General features: G+C 63.2%; 1 protein-coding gene across 2 annotated transcripts; it reads left to right on the top strand.

Annotated features, from left to right (window-relative positions):
- The first annotated feature begins 787 nt into the window (after positions 1 to 787).
- Positions 788 to 14830, top strand: SLC23A3 (solute carrier family 23 member 3). 2 transcript variants are annotated; one of them, XM_067570071.1, is made up of 12 exons: positions 788 to 895; positions 1687 to 1850; positions 2089 to 2165; positions 7598 to 7671; positions 8858 to 9039; positions 9242 to 9365; positions 10353 to 10500; positions 10583 to 10836; positions 11515 to 11620; positions 12368 to 12535; positions 12832 to 12927; positions 13532 to 14830. In XM_067570071.1, exons 1-12 carry the CDS (start codon positions 788 to 790, stop codon positions 13858 to 13860), a joined length of 1830 nt encoding a protein of 609 aa, XP_067426172.1. In that variant the 3' UTR covers positions 13861 to 14830. The 2 variants fall into 2 exon arrangements, with proteins under 2 accessions (XP_067426172.1, XP_067426171.1); XM_067570070.1 differs by lacking the exon at positions 1687 to 1850 and having other exon boundaries at positions 855 to 895.
- The last annotated feature ends 1493 nt before the right edge of the window (positions 14831 to 16323 follow it).

The following is a 16323-nucleotide window of genomic DNA, read 5'->3' as shown; positions in this document are numbered from 1 at the left end:
CTTTCGCGGTAGCAGCCCGATTCGGGAAACCGGTGGGTTTGACAGGCTGAAGATGGGCTGAAAGCTGCTAAGCGCCGTCCGGGGGGAGGTTAGCTGAGATGGAGGGGTCTGGGGGGCTGCTGTCACTGCTAAAGTCTGATTCCGTTTCCGAACAGACAAACCCAGACAAACGCCCGCAGCAGACACAGCATCAGCGCCCGGCTCGGCTGCCGACTTCCCGCGCGAGCCAGGCCCGGCGCTCAGCCGTGTGGGCCACTCCGAGGCGGGCAGGTTTGTACCAGCGTCGCCCCCATTCAGGGCGTTGCCTGCTGCTGCCCCCTTGGTGCCAGGCTCGTCGCGGCTGCCAGAGACTCCGACTTGGCTGGCTGAGCCAGGCTCCCGCTGGACAGGCAGCGAAAGGGGCCGGAGAGGGAGAAGAAATAAGGCAGGGGCAGAAAAGGCCCCCTGGGGGCGTGTGGGATGCAGGGGAGATGGGCCGACACGTCTCGGGATCAGGACGATGGAGGCCCAGGGTTGTCTCGGGGGCTCCCCGGGTGTGGCTGCCTGCAGGGAGTTTGGCTCCAGGAGGCTGCCACGCCTGGCCGCCGTGGCGGGGTGCTGGGGGTCAGGCCGGGGGTCAGGGAGCGCTTGCTCGCAGAGCGGCCCGGGTTAATGGCTAACTGGCCGGGGGCCCGGGGCGAAGGTCACCTCCGCTCGGCCTGAACTCCCAGCCCCGCTCTGGCCTCTGCAGGCAGCCCGTGGCATGCCCTGTGCCAGACGGGAGCAGGGCGCGGAGGGACGGGGCAGCATGAATGGCGGCTGTTGGGGGTGCCCGGCCCCCCGGAACCCTGGGCGCGCCGCCTACTCACTGCTGCAGACGCCCCCCTGGGCCTTGAGCTGTTGCTTCGCCCTCCAGGTGAGAGACGCCGCTGGGGGGCTGGGCTGGGCTCGCTGCCGGCCGGGGATGAGCCGTGGCACCCCCAGGGTGCGGGCGCTGGGGCAGGGGCTGGAACGTGGCCGTGCCCAGAGGGACGATCCCTGCACCTCCCAGAGCGCGAGGGAGGGGGAGCCCCAGCACCGTGGCACGATGCCCAGACCCCGGAGCACCAGGAGGGAGCGAGGAGTCGGGCTCGGCCAGGGTGATTCCAGAGCCGGTTCCCTGCCGGCCGCCGGCTACCCTAGGGGAGACGCCTGGGAATGGGCCCGGCGTGGTGCTTGCTCTGGCCACAGCTCAGCAGGCAGGTGCCAGCAGTGGGGGTCCCCAGCGGGGCTGGGGGAAGGACGTGGTCAGCACACGCAGAGATGCTAACTGGGACTGGCCTCAGGGACTGGCCAGCCGCACGGGGTACAGCCCCTCCCTGGCGCCAGCCGTGCCCGCGGGGGAGCACACCCGGCACCTCGCCCTGCTGCACAAACACTCGTGCTCTGACCCCCGGCAGCCTTGGGGCTGGTCTGGGCCCCTTGGCCCCATTTTGGGGGGTGGGGAAACTGAGGCACAGGGCGGGGCCGGCCCAGATTTTCAGGCGAGCCCGGCGCACTGGCACCAGCAGGCTGGGTTTGGCCCATGTGACGGGCTGCGGGTCGCCCAGGGAGTCGCTGACCGAGCGGGGCTGGGACCTGCCGCCCTGGCTGGCCGGCTGCTCCTGGGCAGAGCTGTGGGGTGGGGGCAGTGACTGCTGTGACACCCCCGGGCCTCGCTCTCCCCAGCACCTTGCAGTCCAGGCCTCCCTCCTCTGCATCTTCCACCTGCTCCTGCTCCCGGCCCTGCCCGCTGGAGACCAGAGCCAGAGCCAGACCTGGGACCAGCTGCTGGCCCGCAGCCTCTTCGCCTGCGGGGTCTCCACGGGGCTGCAGACCGGCCTGGGCAGCAGGTGAGCGAAGGGCCCTGGGGGCGGCTGTGGGTGTGGGGGCGGGCGGGAGGGGGCCCAGCCTTCTCCAGACCCCAGGGGAGACGGGAGCAGGGGGCCGGCCCCTGACACACAGCCTGACGGCAGACCAGGGCCAGGTGGGTCTCTGGATCCTGCCGCGTGTGGGGGAGGGGGAACCCCCCTGTCCACACCTGCCCCCCACACCCCCCGCAGCTGATCTGTCTTTGCTGTTGCCTTGCAGGCTGCCCTTGGTTCAAGCACCCTCCTTCGAGTTCCTGATCCCCCTCATGGTGATGAGCCGGCAGGCGGGCAGGAACGGTGAGCAGCGTCCCCGGCAGCGACGGGCACCGCCCGGCCCGGTGCCGTGAGCGTGGGGAGGGGCTGGCTGGGGCCGTGGGGTGGCACCTTGCCCCCCGTGGTGCCCTGCCAAGGGGCCTGTGCCCTATGCTGGCAGCTGGGCGGTCCTGGCCTCGGGGCTCAGCTCCCGCACCTGGGGGGCGCTTCGCAGGCCCGGGATGCAGCTTGCCGGGCGCTCCAGCCCCCCAGAGCACCGGAGAATCCCCGGTCCCAGGACGCTGCCCTGAGGGTCAGTCGCCCTCCCCAATAACCTGCTCTTCACTCCCAGCCTGGGCTTGTCTTGGTCCCGCTGCCGGCCCGAGGCTGCTGGGTCCCAGGCCCTGCCGTGGGGGAGCTGGGAGTGCTGTGTTCGCAGGGGCGGGGACAAGGAGACGGGGAGGGGGTGGGGGCTGTTTTCCTAGTCCCGGCTCTTTCTTGTTCATTCCTCTCCTGGGGACCGTCTGCTCCGTGTCACACCCCCCCGGGCAGCATCTCCTCGCACCCACTCCTTGGGATGGCCACAGACTGGGCAGGGCACCTGGCTCGCAGCCCCACGCTGGCCTAGCTGGGATGTCGGCACGCCCGCTGACCTGCCGCCCCTGCCCCAGCCTGGCAGCGCCAGGAGTCGGGCATCTCTCTGCTTCTGCCCCAGCACGGGGCTTTCATGGCTGACCTGTCGGGAATCAAAGCAGCATCAGGTCCAGCCTTAGAGATGGCCAGGCTGGGTCAGAGCAGTGGCCAGCTAGCTCAGGGTCCTGTCTGCCCGCAGTGGCCACTGCCAGGTGCTTCAGAGAGCGGGAACAGCGCAGGGCCATTGTCCAGCCATCATCCCCTGTCGTCCTGCCCCAGCTTCTGGCCGTCAGAGGTTCAGGGTCACCCAGAGCATGGGGTTGCGTCCCTGCCCGTCCTGGCTAACAGCCGTTGCTGGACCTAGCCTTCAGGAACTTCTCTCGTTCTTTTCTGAACGCAGGTGTAGTTTTGGCCTCACAGCATCCCCTGGCAGTGAGTTCCACAGATAGTCTGTCCATTGTGTGAAGAAATGCTTCCTTGTTTGTTTTAAACCTGCTGCCTGTTACTGTCATTGGCCGCCCCCTGGTTCCCGTGTTAGGTGAAGGGGTAAATAACCTTCCCTAGTCACTTTCTCCACACCAGCCATGCTTTTACAGACCTCTGGCGTATCCTCCATTAGCATCTCTTTTCTAAGGCCTTGTCTACGCTGGCACTTATGCAGGCAAAGCGTCTGTCGCTCAGGGGCATGACAGAAACACCCCCCTGAGCGACGTGGGAGCCGCTCTCCCGCTGACATCATAACACCCCTAAACGAGCGGGGCAGCAGAGCGTCTCCCGCCAGCACAGCGCTGTCCACACAGCCTTATGTCGCGCAGGGGAGTGGTTTTTTCACTAGTGCTAGTGTGGACAAGGCCCCAGGTGAACAGTCCCAGTCTCTTTAGTCTCTGCTTGTATGGAAGCTGTTCCACACCCTGAGCCTGTCTTGGATGGTTTAGACACAACAAACCCCGTACCTTGGCAGGGTTTAGACTAGGACGCCCTTCCCGTCCCTTTGAACCTGGCGAGTCTCCGTTTCTACCATCTTCGCTGCCCTTCTCTGGATCTCTCCCAGCTCCGCTGTATCCGTCTGGAGATGGGGCGACCAGATCTGCAGGCAGCGTTCAAGGTGTGGGCATGCCAAGGGTTTATACAGAGGCACTGTGATGTTTTCTGTCTTATTATCTACCCCTTTCCTAACGGTTCCCAGCATTCGGGAACGTTTTTGAGTACTGCAGTGCATTGAGCTGACGTGTTCAGAGAACTGTCCCTGGGGAATCCAAGGTCTCTGTTTGCATGCTGTCGTGGAAAAGAATCACACTGCTGCATTTTAGAGTTGGATCAGGTGCAGCTTTAATTGTGACACACACAATCACATAACCATAGCTATGGGGAATACTATAGCCATAGGGAAAACCCAGGTGGCTATAGGGAAGTCAAGCAGCATGTCTGGATGCTGGGCAAATGTACTTCACCTGGCTACCAGATACAAAAGACTTACATAGGGGTTGCTTAGGTTCATTTACATGTTGATCACATAGTGGAATTTGATTAACAGTTTATACTTAACAGGAAAGACAATCACAATGCGCAGTGGGCCACACCAGACACCCTCACAGGAACGCCCAATAAGTCACTTGAGTATACAATGTAGTTTTCAGGGACCCTGGCTAACACCCGAAGATGGGTGGTGACACAATACCTGTTCAAATGCTAATTTGTATGGAGTGAGTCTCTATGGGGCCGGTAAGACAAAGGGGGGCAGGTACTGGTACTTATCAAAACAGGTGAAGTCTGTTCAGACTTCAGTAAGGCTTAAGGCTCACAACAGAGACTTGCCTCTTGGGTGTGGTTCAGAGACCTCTTGTGTGACTTTAACATCTTTATCCTAATTTCAGTTGAGGCATTCTGTGAATGGTTTAGCCTGGGCCTTCTAGTTCAGTTTCAGGCTACAACTTCAGGCCAGGCCTTCTATGACCAGTTTCAGACCAGGCCTTCTGTTAATCAATTTTATGATTAATTCTTTGATTCCACAGTGCTAACAGCTCATTTAGACCCCATCATTTTATATTGTACTTGGAATTGTTTTCCAACGCGCATCACTTTGCACTTATCAGTTGTGAATTTCATCTGCCATTCTGTTGCCCTGTTTTGCGAGATCCCTTTGAAACTCTTTGGACTTAAAATTTTGTATCGTCTGCAAACTTTGCCAGCAGTGATCACTGTTCACCCCTTTTTCCAGATCATTTGTGAATCTGTTGAGCAGCACTGGTCCCAGCACAGACCCCTGGGGGACCCCACTATCTACCTCTCTCCACTGTGAAAACTGGTCATTTAGTCCTATCCTCTGTTTCTTATCTTTCAACCAGTCCCTGATCCAGGAGAGAACCTTCCTTCTTATCCCAGGACAGCTCACTTCGCTTAAAAGACGTTGCGGAGGGACTTTGTCAAAGGCTTTCTGAAAATCTGAGTACACTACAGCCACTGGATCCCCCTTGTCCACCTGCTTGTTGATACCCCACAGAATTCTAGTAGATTGGTGAGGCGTGATTTCCCTTTACAAAAGCCATGTTAACTCTTCCCCAACAAATCAAGTTGATTTAGATGTCTGATCATTTACTGTAATTTCAACCAATTCAATTTGAACTAAGCCGGGGGCAGTGGTAGATACGCTGGAGGACAGGGATAGGATACAGAGTGACCTAGACAAATTGGAGGATTGGGCCAAGAAAAATCTTATGAGGTTTAACAAGGACAAGTGCAGAGTCCTGCACTTAGGACAGAAGAATCCCAGGGACAGCTACAGACTGGCAACCGACGGGCTAGGCAGCAGTTCTGCAGAAAAGGACCTGGGGGTAACAGTGGATAAAAAGCTGGATATGAGTCAGCAGTGTGCCCTGGTTGCCAAGAATGCTAATAGCATATTGGGCTGCATTAGTAGGAGCATTGCCAGCAGATGGAGGGAAGTGATTATTCCCCTCTATTCGCCATTGGTGAGGCCACATTTGGAGTATTGTGTCCAGTTTTGGGCCCCCCACTACAAAAAGGATGTGGAGAAGTTGGAGAGAGTGCAGCGGAGGGCATCAAAAATGATGAGGAGGCTGGAGCACAAGACTTATGAGGAGAGGCTGAGGGAACTGGGCTTGTTTAGTCTGCAGAAGAGAAGAATGAGGGGGGATTTGATAGCAGCCTTTAACTACCTGAAAGGGGGTTCCAGGGAGGATGGGGCTAGGCTGTTCCCGGTGGTGGCAGGTGACAGAACTAGGAGCAACGGTCTCAAGTTGCAGTGGGGGAGGTCTAGGTTGGACATTAGGAAAAGCTTTTTCCCTAGCAGGGTGGTGAAGCACTGGAATGGGTTACCTGGGGAGGTGGTGGAATCTCCATCCTTAGAGGTTTTTAAGCCCTGGCTGGGATGGTTTGGTCGGGGTTAGTCCTGCTTTAAGCAGGGGGTTGGACTAGACACCTCCTGGGGTCCCTCCCAACCCTTATCGTCTAGGATTCTCTGATAATTTGCCTGGTGCTGAAGTCAGGTTACCACCTGTGATTGCCGGGGTCGCCTCTGGAGCCCTTTTAAGAAATTGGTGTCACATTAGCTACCCTCCAGTCACCTGCTCCAGAGGCTTGTGTCAGTGACAGGTCCAGGTCACAGGAGCAGTTCTGCAGTTTCATAGTGGAGTTCCTTCCACACGCTGAGCATTTCACCATCACTGCCACCCTCCTGGCCAGGCAGCGCCTGGCACATCCCTGCTGCTGATCTCGTTAGCCACGCTGGGGATTCCGAGCCAGAGAGGCTCATTTACCATCTGTGCCTGATTGGACCCTTCGCTTGCTCTCACAGACGGCACCATGCCCCCAACAGGGCAGCCTGCTCTGTCATGCCTAGCGCTGTTTTACACCCTTTGCTGACCCTCCTTCCACCACGGTTCCATGATGCTTCTTATATCAAGATCCTGGTGCCGGACTCTCTGGTTCCCCCATGCTGGTGTCTAGACTCCTAGAGAGCCGAGGGGGGGCGGGAATAGCTTTGATGGGACCCACCGCTGAGAGAAGCGTCTCTTCCACCACCAGCCGTGGGTCCAGTCGAAGCTATTCCCTCGCCCGCCTGGTCTGTCTAATACCCTGGGCCCGACACGGTGCGGACGATGCTCCGTATTGAGGGTTCCAGTGCCGGGATAGCAGCAGCTGGCGCTTTGCCAGTGGCCGGTGCTCGGCCGCGGGTGTGAGATTGAAATCAGGCTGTGACAGCGACTTCCTCACCAGCCTCTGCTTGGCTTTTACCAACTTCTTGCCTATCCTCTGCCTCCATCCCTGGGAGATGCCTCCGCCCACACCTGGGGGCCTCCGCCCGTCAGCTTCCCCCCCCCCCCCCGCAGTATAAAAACTCCTCTGCCACCATTGGAACGTCCCAGGCCGGCCCCATCTTCCTGTGCAGACCCCTCGTCCCGCCCAGGATCCCCAGCTCCTGACCCCTCCGCCCTCCACCATGGCCTCAGCCCAGCACCGAGACCTGCCCGTCTGCCTGGCATGGCACTGGAACCATGACAGAGGATGCTGCCATGGAGGGCCGGGCTTCAGTCTCTGACCTACCAGCCTGAATTTGGGCCCCAGGACCCCTCTCCTCCCCGTCCCTCGGTCCCTGGTACTCACGTGTCCCACGACCACCGGCTCCTCCCCAGCACGGCACAAAACCCTGTCGGCGTCCCGGGAGATCCGCGGTCTTCGCCCCCAGCAGGCAATTTGCCGGGCAGGTCTCCCAGTCATTGCAACCCGCCTGTCGACCCCCCGTGATTGTTAGCGGGTCCCCTCCCCCTCCAGGTACCTCCGCCCAAATGGCTGTCCCGTCACGTCTGTCCGTCCTTCCCTTCCAGGTACAGACGTGCCTGCCGAGTGTGCTGGGCAGGACTGTGCAGCCCCAGGGAACTGGAATCAGCCACTCAGAGAAGTTAGTGCCTCTGCTACCCCCGCCCTGGGCTCCCCGCACACCCAGCCCTGCCGGTGCCCCTCACTCCTGACCCACAGCCCCCTGCCACCCAGCCCTGGGCTCCCCGCACACCCAGCCCTGCCGGTGCCCCTCACTCCTGACCCACAGCCCCCTGCCACCCAGCCCTGGGCTCCCCGCACACCCAGCCCTGCCGGTGCCCCTCACTCCTGACCCACAGCCCCCTGCCACCCAGCCCTGGGCTCCCCGCACACCCAGCCCTGCCGGTGCCCCTCACTCCCGACCCGCAGCCCCCTGCCACCCAGCCCTGCCGGTGCCCCTCACTCCCGACCCGCAGCCCCCTGCCACCCAGCCCTGGGCTCCCCGCACACCCCGCCCTGCCGGTGCCCCTCACTCCCGACCCGCAGCCCCCTGCCACCCAGCCCTGGGCTCCCCGCACACCCAGCCCTGCCGGTGCCCCTCACTCCCGACCCGCAGCCCCCTGCCACCCAGCCCTGGGCTCCCCGCACACCCAGCCCTGCCGGTGCCCCTCACTCCTGACCCGCAGCCCCCCCTGACGTTTCCAGTCTCAGGTCACTGTAGTTCAGTCCAGAAGCTGCATCTGAGCTGAGCTTTTCTGGGCAATGCATTGCACGTTACATCGCTGCTCTTTCAGCCCTGGGAGTCCCAGCGGGTGGGGAGGTGGGGGGAAGCAGCAGCGCTCCCAGAGATCCAGTCCCCCTGGTTATTAGTTGGGCTTGCTGGGAGATTCTGGGTCTGTCGGCACGGCTTGATCCCACACGACCAAACCCAGACTCTCCCATCCCCGCTGGCAGGATCTGTGGGGTGGGGGGGTGATGGTGGGGTGGGGGTGGGATGCGGGAATCTGGGGGTACATGGTGTGTGTGTGTGTGATGGGGTGGGGGCGGGATGAGGGGTGTGTGTGGGGTACGTGGGGTGGGATATGTGGGGCGGTGGGGTGTATGTGTAGGAGTGGGATGGGGGTGGGAATTGGGGTGCATGTGGGGGTGGGGCCTGTGGGGTGTAAGTGTAGGGGTGGGATGCAGGGGTGCCTGGGCATGTGGGGGTGGGGGGGCGTTTGCAGACATCCAGTCCCAGGAGCCCTAGGGGCGGCTGAGTCGCGCTGGGGAGCTGGGGGCATCTGGCTCAGGGCAGGCCAGGGCCTCCCCCCGTCTCTTGTTCTCCGCAGGTCTCTGGCGCCGTGGTGGTCTCGGGGCTGGTGCAGCTGGCGCTGGGGGTGTCAGGTGCGGGCGGGTGGATCTCCCAGCGCTGCGGGCCCATGGTCCTGGCGCCCAGCCTCTCCATCATCGGCCTGTCTGCCTACAAAGAGGCAGCCCTCTTCTGCTCGGCCAGCTGGGGGGTTGCCCTGCTGTACGTGAGTCTGGGGGTCCTGCGGAGCCACCTGGTTCCCCCCCGGGGTGCTGGCCCAGCCTCTCCCAGCGGGGGGCGCTATGGGAGCTGCTCGGGGTCCAGCCTGACCGCAGGGGTGATGCCTCGGCGCGGGGTTCGGGCGGCCCCGGGCGCTCCCGGCCACACCTCAACCCTGCGGTGACCTGGGCTCCATCTCTTCTAGGCTCGTGATCCTCGCTATCCTCTTCTCCCAGCACTTGGGGTCCTGCCGCCTGCCCCTTTGCACGTGGACCCGGGCCCAGGGCATCGCCGTGGAGACGAGCATCCCAGCCTTGCGCATGTTTTCGGTACGAGGCCCCGGGCCCCGCGCGGTGCTTTCGTTCCCCGCTGGCCTCGGGCAGCCGGCTGGGCAGCAGCCCCCTCGGCAGCTTGAGCGTTTCACCCTAGACACAGTGACTGGGGCTGGCCAGGACCAAAGACGACTGCGCCCGAGGGGTCTGGGGGAGACCCAGCAACAAAGGCCGAGTTTGTGCTTTGGAGGGGACACGGGCTCTCCCGGCCTCTGTCTGCTCAGGGAGGGAGCTCGGCCTTCGCCTGGGCAGCAGAGGGGACCGTGGGGCAGTGCAGAGGCAGAAGGGCTCAGTGCAGAGGAAGGGGGGCTCTGGAGGGCCGGGTAGAAAATCTTCTGGGCAGAGACTGGCCTGGTTCATGTGGAGGCAGATACATGGGAGGAGACGTGACCAAGGTCTATACAACGCTGACTGGGCCAGCCCAGGGAGAGTCTCTTCTCTGAGCGACCAGGGGCTGCTGGACGAGCCTGAGACACAGGCAATCCAAAACCAAGAGAAGGAAAAGCTTTTCCCCACCATGTGTCACTAGCCCGCGGAACTCCCTGCCACAGGACGTCCCGATTCAGGAAGGCGCTGGACGTTTCTCTGGATAACAGGCTCCCCCGCACCAGAGTTTCCTTACAAATGACAGCTCCAATTCAGGCAGGGCTCTTGCCCCTCCGACATGCAGGGACTGGGTGAGACGGACCCTGGGGGCTGACCCAGTTTGCCGGTGCCACCATCCCATTCCCCTCCCCGGGCCAGACCCTCTGTCAGGGCAGCTCCCACTGACTGGGCTGGCCCCCTGCTCCACAAGCAGATCAAAGCATCTGGTGTCCGTGGCGTGTTGGGGGGGCCGGATCCCTGCTCTGGGGAGTGGAGCCAGCCAGGCTGGTTGTGCTGGGTTTCTAGCCTGGCGCCCCCATGGCCGTGCGGTGGGCGCTCTGGAGGGGGATGGACACGGGCGTTCGGGGCCCGTCTCAGGTGCCCTTTGCTGCCCTGCAGGTGCTGCTGCCGGTTTGCTGTGCCTGGATCCTCTGGGGCCTCCTGAGCCACCTTCACGTCAGCGGGGACCTGCAGGGCCCCGCCATCTGGCCGCTGCCCCCAGCCAACAGCAGCCTGCCCGCCCCTTGGCTCCAAGTCCCCTACCCAGGTAGGGTCAGGGCGGGGCCGGCCATGCCCACCCACCTCTGCCCACGGCCCCGTTCGCCGGTGACCGTCTCTCCCCCCAACAGGTGAGCGGGGATGGCCATCGCTCAGCTCCCGGGCCCTGGGCGTGGGGGCCGCCATGGGCCTCGCCTCCAGCATGAACTCGGTGTGCTGCTACTTGCTGTGCCCACGGGCGCTGCGGGCCCCGGCCCTGCCCCGGCACGCCTGCAACCGCGGACTCTGCACCGAGGGGCTGGGCAGCCTCCTTTCGGGGGTGCTGGGGGGCGTGAGCGGCACGGCGTCCAGCATCCCCAACGCCTGCACCAACAGCCTCACCCAGGTACGGGGGGCCCCGTATGCGTCGGGGGGGGGAGGGGGCTGTGGGTGTGCCAAGCAGGCCCAGAGCTGCCCTGAGCTAGGCGCACTGGGGGGCGGGTAACGGGATGGGAAAGGGCACAACGGAGGCAGCCCAGCTCTGGGCTGTGTCGCCTCCTCCAGGCTCTGGGCCCCGCGTGATGGCGGGTACTTGGGTACGAAGGGAGACCCGGCAAGGGGCAGCCGTGGCCCGGCAAGGCGGCTCTCCCCCGGCCTCTGCCAGGCGAGTGGGACGGGCAGGGAGCGAGGGCTGGCGGTGCTGGGGATGCGGGAGACCCCAGAGCACTGGGGGGGGACAGAACGGCACTAGCCAGACGCACAGACCCTGCCCAGGGCCACGGCCCGGAGCCGATCCCTGCATTAAAGGGAGGTGCGCCCAGGGGGACGACGCACGCTGGCCGTGGGGAGAACAGAGCGGGCGGGGACCAGCTGCCCTGCAGCGACAGTCTGGGCCGACGGGGGCTCCTGGACCAGGGGGTTAATTCAGGCAGACATGCCCCCTCCCCCAAACGCCGCGCCCCACCAGCTGTGAGGGGCCGGGCTGCATGGCCGGCCAGGGTGGGCAGAGGTGCTGGGCGGGTGCAGACTTGGGGACCCCCCTCCCGCCTGCCATGTCTCCCCACTCCCTGCTCTCTGTGCCCAGGCTGGCTCGCGCCACTCCGTGCAGCTGAGCGCGTTGGCGTGCGTGTTCCTGGGCCTGTCCCCCCGGCTGGCACAGCTCCTCGCCACCATCCCACTGGCCGTTCACGGTATGTAACCGACGCCCCCCGAGGCAGGACGCCGGGGAGCCCCCCGCTGCCCCCAGAGCAGGCCGCGTGCTGGGGCCTGCACCCTGTGGGTCGGGACCTGGCTCGCTGAGGCAGGCGGACTCCGCAGCTGCCGTGGCTCCGGTGGGGCGAGAGCAGCTGCTGGGCTGGCCCAGGCCTGACAGACCCCCCCACCAGCTCCCGCATGCTGAAGAACAGCGCTGGGGAGAGGCCTGCTCCAGCACAGCCAGCAGGGGGCGTGCACGCGCTTTCGGAGTAGGCCCTACATAAACTGTAGCATTGCCCACGATTCCCCGGGGGGCGGCCCAGCAAGCTAAGCTCTAGATATCAAACAGCCGCTGGGGTGAAATCCTGGCCGCGGCAGCAGCACAACTGCCCCTGGAGCCAGCCTGCCTCCCCAGGCGTGGGTCCTGCCCCCCGCTGCGTGTGGCTCATGCTGCTGCTGGCCGTGCTGACCCTGCCTCTCTGGGATAGCTGGGGCCGAGCGGCTCATGAGGCCCTGGGCGAAGGCAGCCTGTGGACCCGGGCCTGCGGCAGGCTGGGGCGCGCTATGGAGCGGGAGCCGCGTCCGGCCCTGACAGCTGGGGGGCCGGCTCGGCCTGGGCGTGGGCTGGGAGAAGGGGGAGCCAAGCGCAGTCCCCCAGCAGAGAAGCAATAGCTTGCTGGGGCTTTGCACGCCTGTCCCACCCCACCCCCATCAGGCTTTGACCCGTCCCCTTGCTGCTGCAGGCGGGGTGCTCTGCGTGACCTACACCGTGGCCGTCGGCACTGGGGTCTCCTATTTCCAGTACGCCAACATCGACTCGGGGAGGAACATCTTCATCGTCGGCTTCACGCTCTTCATGGCGCTGCTGGTGCCACGCTGGCTCGGCGCCGCCCCCGGACACGTGGCCACAGGTGCTGTAGGAGCCGTCCTCTCCCGGGGCCGGGGGCGCTGGGAATCCCTTTCCTTCTCGCACTGGGCTCCGGGTCACCCCGCGCTGTGTCCGTCCAGTCCTGGCGCCTGGCGGCTTTCCCTCCGGGCCAGTCGGCTCCAGCCGCTGATCCCTGGGCAGGGCTCCGTCCCCTGCCGCAGCTCAGGGCAGCTGTTTCTGGGCTGAGCCTGCCCTAGGTGCGTGGCTGGAGCGGTTCTGGCCGACGGTGCGGTCCGGTGCTCCTTGGGGTCTGGGTAACTCTGCTGTGGTTCCCCCTAGGCTGCGTCTCCCTGGACCTTTTCCTCCTCTCTGTGCTGACGATTCCAGTCTTTGTAACCGGCCTCTTGTCCTTCTTCTTGGAGAACACGGTCTCAGGTGAGAGGACGCCCCGGCCCACGGCCCTCGGTTAGATCTCTCTCTGCTGCAGGGGCAGCAAGTCCGGCTCCCGGCGAGTTGCTGGTGCTCGTTACCGAGGGAACTGGGCAGCGGGCTGCACAGCCTGCAGCAGGGCCGGGGCCGCTGGACCGGTGCGAGGGGGAGTAGCAGGGACTGTCACCGGGACAACAGCCCTGGGGGGCTGACGAAGGGTGACCGGATGGCAAGTGTGAAGATTCGGGACAGCGGGTGGGGGCTAATAGGTGCCTATGTAAGACACAGCCCGGACTATCCCTATACAACCGGGCCAAGCTGACGGCTCCAGTCACCACAGCCCCAGGGATGGTTCTGAGGGTCGTGTTGGTGGCCAGCAGTGCCCGGGACGACTGTTACCCTCGTCATGTCACCGTTACCACGGTGGTAACGGTACAGGCGGTGCCTTGCCCCTCCGAAGCACCTTCCGTTGCGAGGTCCCGCTGGCCCTGATGCAGACGCTTGTAACGTCGGGACAGGAGGCGACCTCCATCTGCCAGCCGGCTCTCCGGGCTCTCCTCCCACGGCCTGGGAGCGGGTTCTCTGACCGTCTCCCTTTCTCCTGCTCCAGGCACTGTGGAAGAACGAGGGCTGCTCAGCGAGCTGGCAGCGTGGAAACCAGGTGCCGGAGAGACCTGCCCTCTGGGCAGCGGGAGTGAAGCCAGCCAGGTGTACGGGCTCCCCCCGGTCCTGAGGCGACTGCTCCCCGCCTCCAGGTGTAAAGCCTTTCCATTCTGCTTCCTCTGCCCCGGCAGGGAGGAGGAGCGGCGAGCTTTGGTAGAGGGGTCAGCGCGGCCGGGGGAAGCCACTGGCCTGCTGCTGAAAGCCAGCGCGGTGGAGCTGGAGTCGGAGAGGAAACTGAGCGAGCCGGAGAGCCGCAAATGGAACAGTGCTGTCTGAGGCCGTGAGCCCTGCTGTGGGAGCAGGGCTGGGAAACCTGCCCCAGGAACCAGAAGTGACGAGGGTTTCACCCCGTTATTTCGCTCCCTGCGTTTCGAGCTTGCACTGACTGGAGGGTGCACCACGCACCCGGCACGGACCTTGTTTCTCCCCAGCGCAGGCTGTATAAAAAGATGCAACCAACTTTGGATTTTTGGTTTCTTTTCCAGCCATCTTGACGGCTCTGGGTTTGTGCTGCTAGGAGGGAGGGAAGCACATCTCCTATCGGCTGCCTCTCGGGGAGCAGGGGCCAAGGGTAGTTTCCCTGTGGGCTGGGAATGGAGACAGCATCCGGCTGGGCTGCTTCTCCCCCTTTGGGGCGCGCTGGCCGAGGCTCTCTGCAGAGAGACGGGCCCACGCATGGCAGGCCTGGCAGTTCTGCGCTGGCTTCCCAAGGTTCCCGCGGGGCCGGCAGCCCGAGAACCTCAGCCAGTTTGTGTGCCGCTGCTAAAATAAACCAAAGGAGCTGTAGGGGCTGTCCTAGCCAGGCCGGCAAGTGGCCAAGCTCCCTGGCTATCACCAGGCCGGGGTAGAATTCCCATTTGTACCCACGCCTGGCCATTTGCTGCAGGCGGCTCTGACCGTGTTAGGGGCTGGGGGCGGAGCAGTTGCAAGCCCTACCTGGGACTCCTGCTACCCCATGGCTTAATAAAAACCGCCTTTCCACTCATGTGGGGCTGGAGGCCGCTGCACCCAGGAGCCTCGTGGCCCCCTCCTGTGTGCACATACAAAGGGCGGGCCTCTGGCTCCTCCGCCAGTTGGCAGAGGTCTCTGCAGGTGCCCAGAGCTGCAGGGGGCAGGAGCTCCTCTGTTCCATGTGCACCAGCCCCTTGGAGGCTCTTTCTCCCCAGGAGTCGGTGTCCCCCACTCCTTCACTTGCCGGGAGAGGGGACCGCAATCTGATGCGGCAGGGGCATTTAAAATCAATCTCTCTGCACCTCTCCCGGGGGGTGAGGCCCCTGGGCAGGCGCCTTGTCCGTAATATCTTATCCCAGCTGAGAGCAAGTGGGTGCATCCCAGCTGGATGATGCCAACCCCAGCGGGGCCAGGAGCTGGCGCCGCTTCCTCTTGCGTGCAGCGGTGGAGTTGCTCGGGTACCATCTCGGGGGGGGGGGGAGGGCAGGGATCAATGGGGAGAACAGCCCCTGCCTGTCACAGAGGCTGGTGTTTTTAAATCGAGATGTTTTTCTAAATGATGTGCTGCAGGAATGACCGTGGGGCAGTTTTCTGGCCTGGGCTACACAGGAGTCAGCCTAGGTGATCACAAGAGTCCCTTCCGGCCTGGGGACCTGTGAACTGAAGCAGGGTATTCCTGCCGTGGGGCTGTTTGCAGAGTTACCCAGGGGAAAGGGTAAGCGGGATCCACAGCAGTTCGGAGGCTGTTGACCAGGGTCCTGGGGCAGCTGCTTTTTTTGTTTTTCTGTGATTCCACGAGCAGGTAGGGATGGCTGGTCCCCGACCCTTTTCACTAGTCCTGCTGGGCTCACCCAAGCGACAGAGCATTCAGCCCCGGGCATGCCAACTCGTGCAATAACGAGCCAAGGAGTCGCAGCTCATCCCATGCAATCGGCAGAGAGCCCCCGGCCACGCGGCGCTCGGGGCAATGCAGCACGGCTGTGATAACACAGCTCAGAGCCACCCTCGCGGTGAGCTCAGCTGGAGAAAGTGGGTGAAGGGTCCCCCAGTGCTGCACGGCCCGTCCTAGGACAACACACCTGGAGAGGAAAAGGCGCCAAAGAGCGACAAAAGCCTGAATTAGCCCAAACGAGGAAGCCGTCCCATAGCACTCGAGGCCTGTGTTGAGATCAGGCCGGGTGAACAAGAGCGGCGCGAGTCTGCAAACCAATGGGCTGAAAGGGGCGTGTCAGGTATTAGGCCTAATTGGTGGACAAAATAACGAGCGGAGGGGCTATCGCTCCTCTTTGGAGTCCTTAAACAGAGACTGCGGGGAGAAAAACTGGCTGCTGGCGTGACGTTCACCATCATGGCTCCCTCCCCCACCAGCTCCAAGGACCCGGGCCTTCGTCACCTGGGGCTGGAGAGATGTCCTGACCAGCCCAGGCCAGAGAGGGGGACCCAGATGACATTGCCACCTGTCCCAGCTCCAGCTGAATCCCGAACACCCTCACCTTCTCCCCATGTGTCCTTTTCCTTCCTCAAGGTATTTCTTCTCTTTTCCATCCCTCTCCTTTTGCCGTCGGTCCAACAAGAGTCTGGCTTAGCCTGGGCTGAATATTTTGCAACTCTGCTGTGAGCCTGTGACCAGAAAGAGGCAGCTAAAAGCAATGCCCTGAACAGCCTGATGCTGGTACGAGTTTGCCAGGTCTCAGAGCAGCAGGTCAGACCGTGAGCTATGCTTGTGGTTTCCAGCGGTGAGATGGGAAGTGGATGGCAGTGCTAGAGACAGAAGCGGCATTTCGTATC

The sequence above is a fragment of the Emydura macquarii genome, unplaced genomic scaffold, assembly GCF_026122565.2.
Source record: "Emydura macquarii macquarii isolate MOO-44397 ecotype Brisbane River unplaced genomic scaffold, CSIRO-AGI_Emac_v2 contig_2988, whole genome shotgun sequence".
In the NCBI taxonomy this organism is placed as follows: Eukaryota; Metazoa; Chordata; order Testudines; family Chelidae; genus Emydura; species Emydura macquarii.
The sequence above is the reverse complement of the archived record's forward strand: the minus strand, read 5'-3'. Positions and strand labels throughout refer to the sequence as shown.

Bases quoted from the DNA above. Each gene is read 5' to 3' on its own strand.
- SLC23A3 (XM_067570071.1), top strand. From the start codon at position 788: ATGAATGGCGGCTGTTGGGGGTGCCCGGCCCCCCGGAACCCTGGGCGC. The intron at 2,166-7,597 runs GTGAGCAGCGTC...CTTCCCTTCCAG, and splicing joins CCGGCAGGCGGGCAGGAACG to GTACAGACGTGCCTGCCGAG. The intron at 9,366-10,352 runs GTACGAGGCCCC...GCTGCCCTGCAG, and splicing joins CAGCCTTGCGCATGTTTTCG to GTGCTGCTGCCGGTTTGCTG.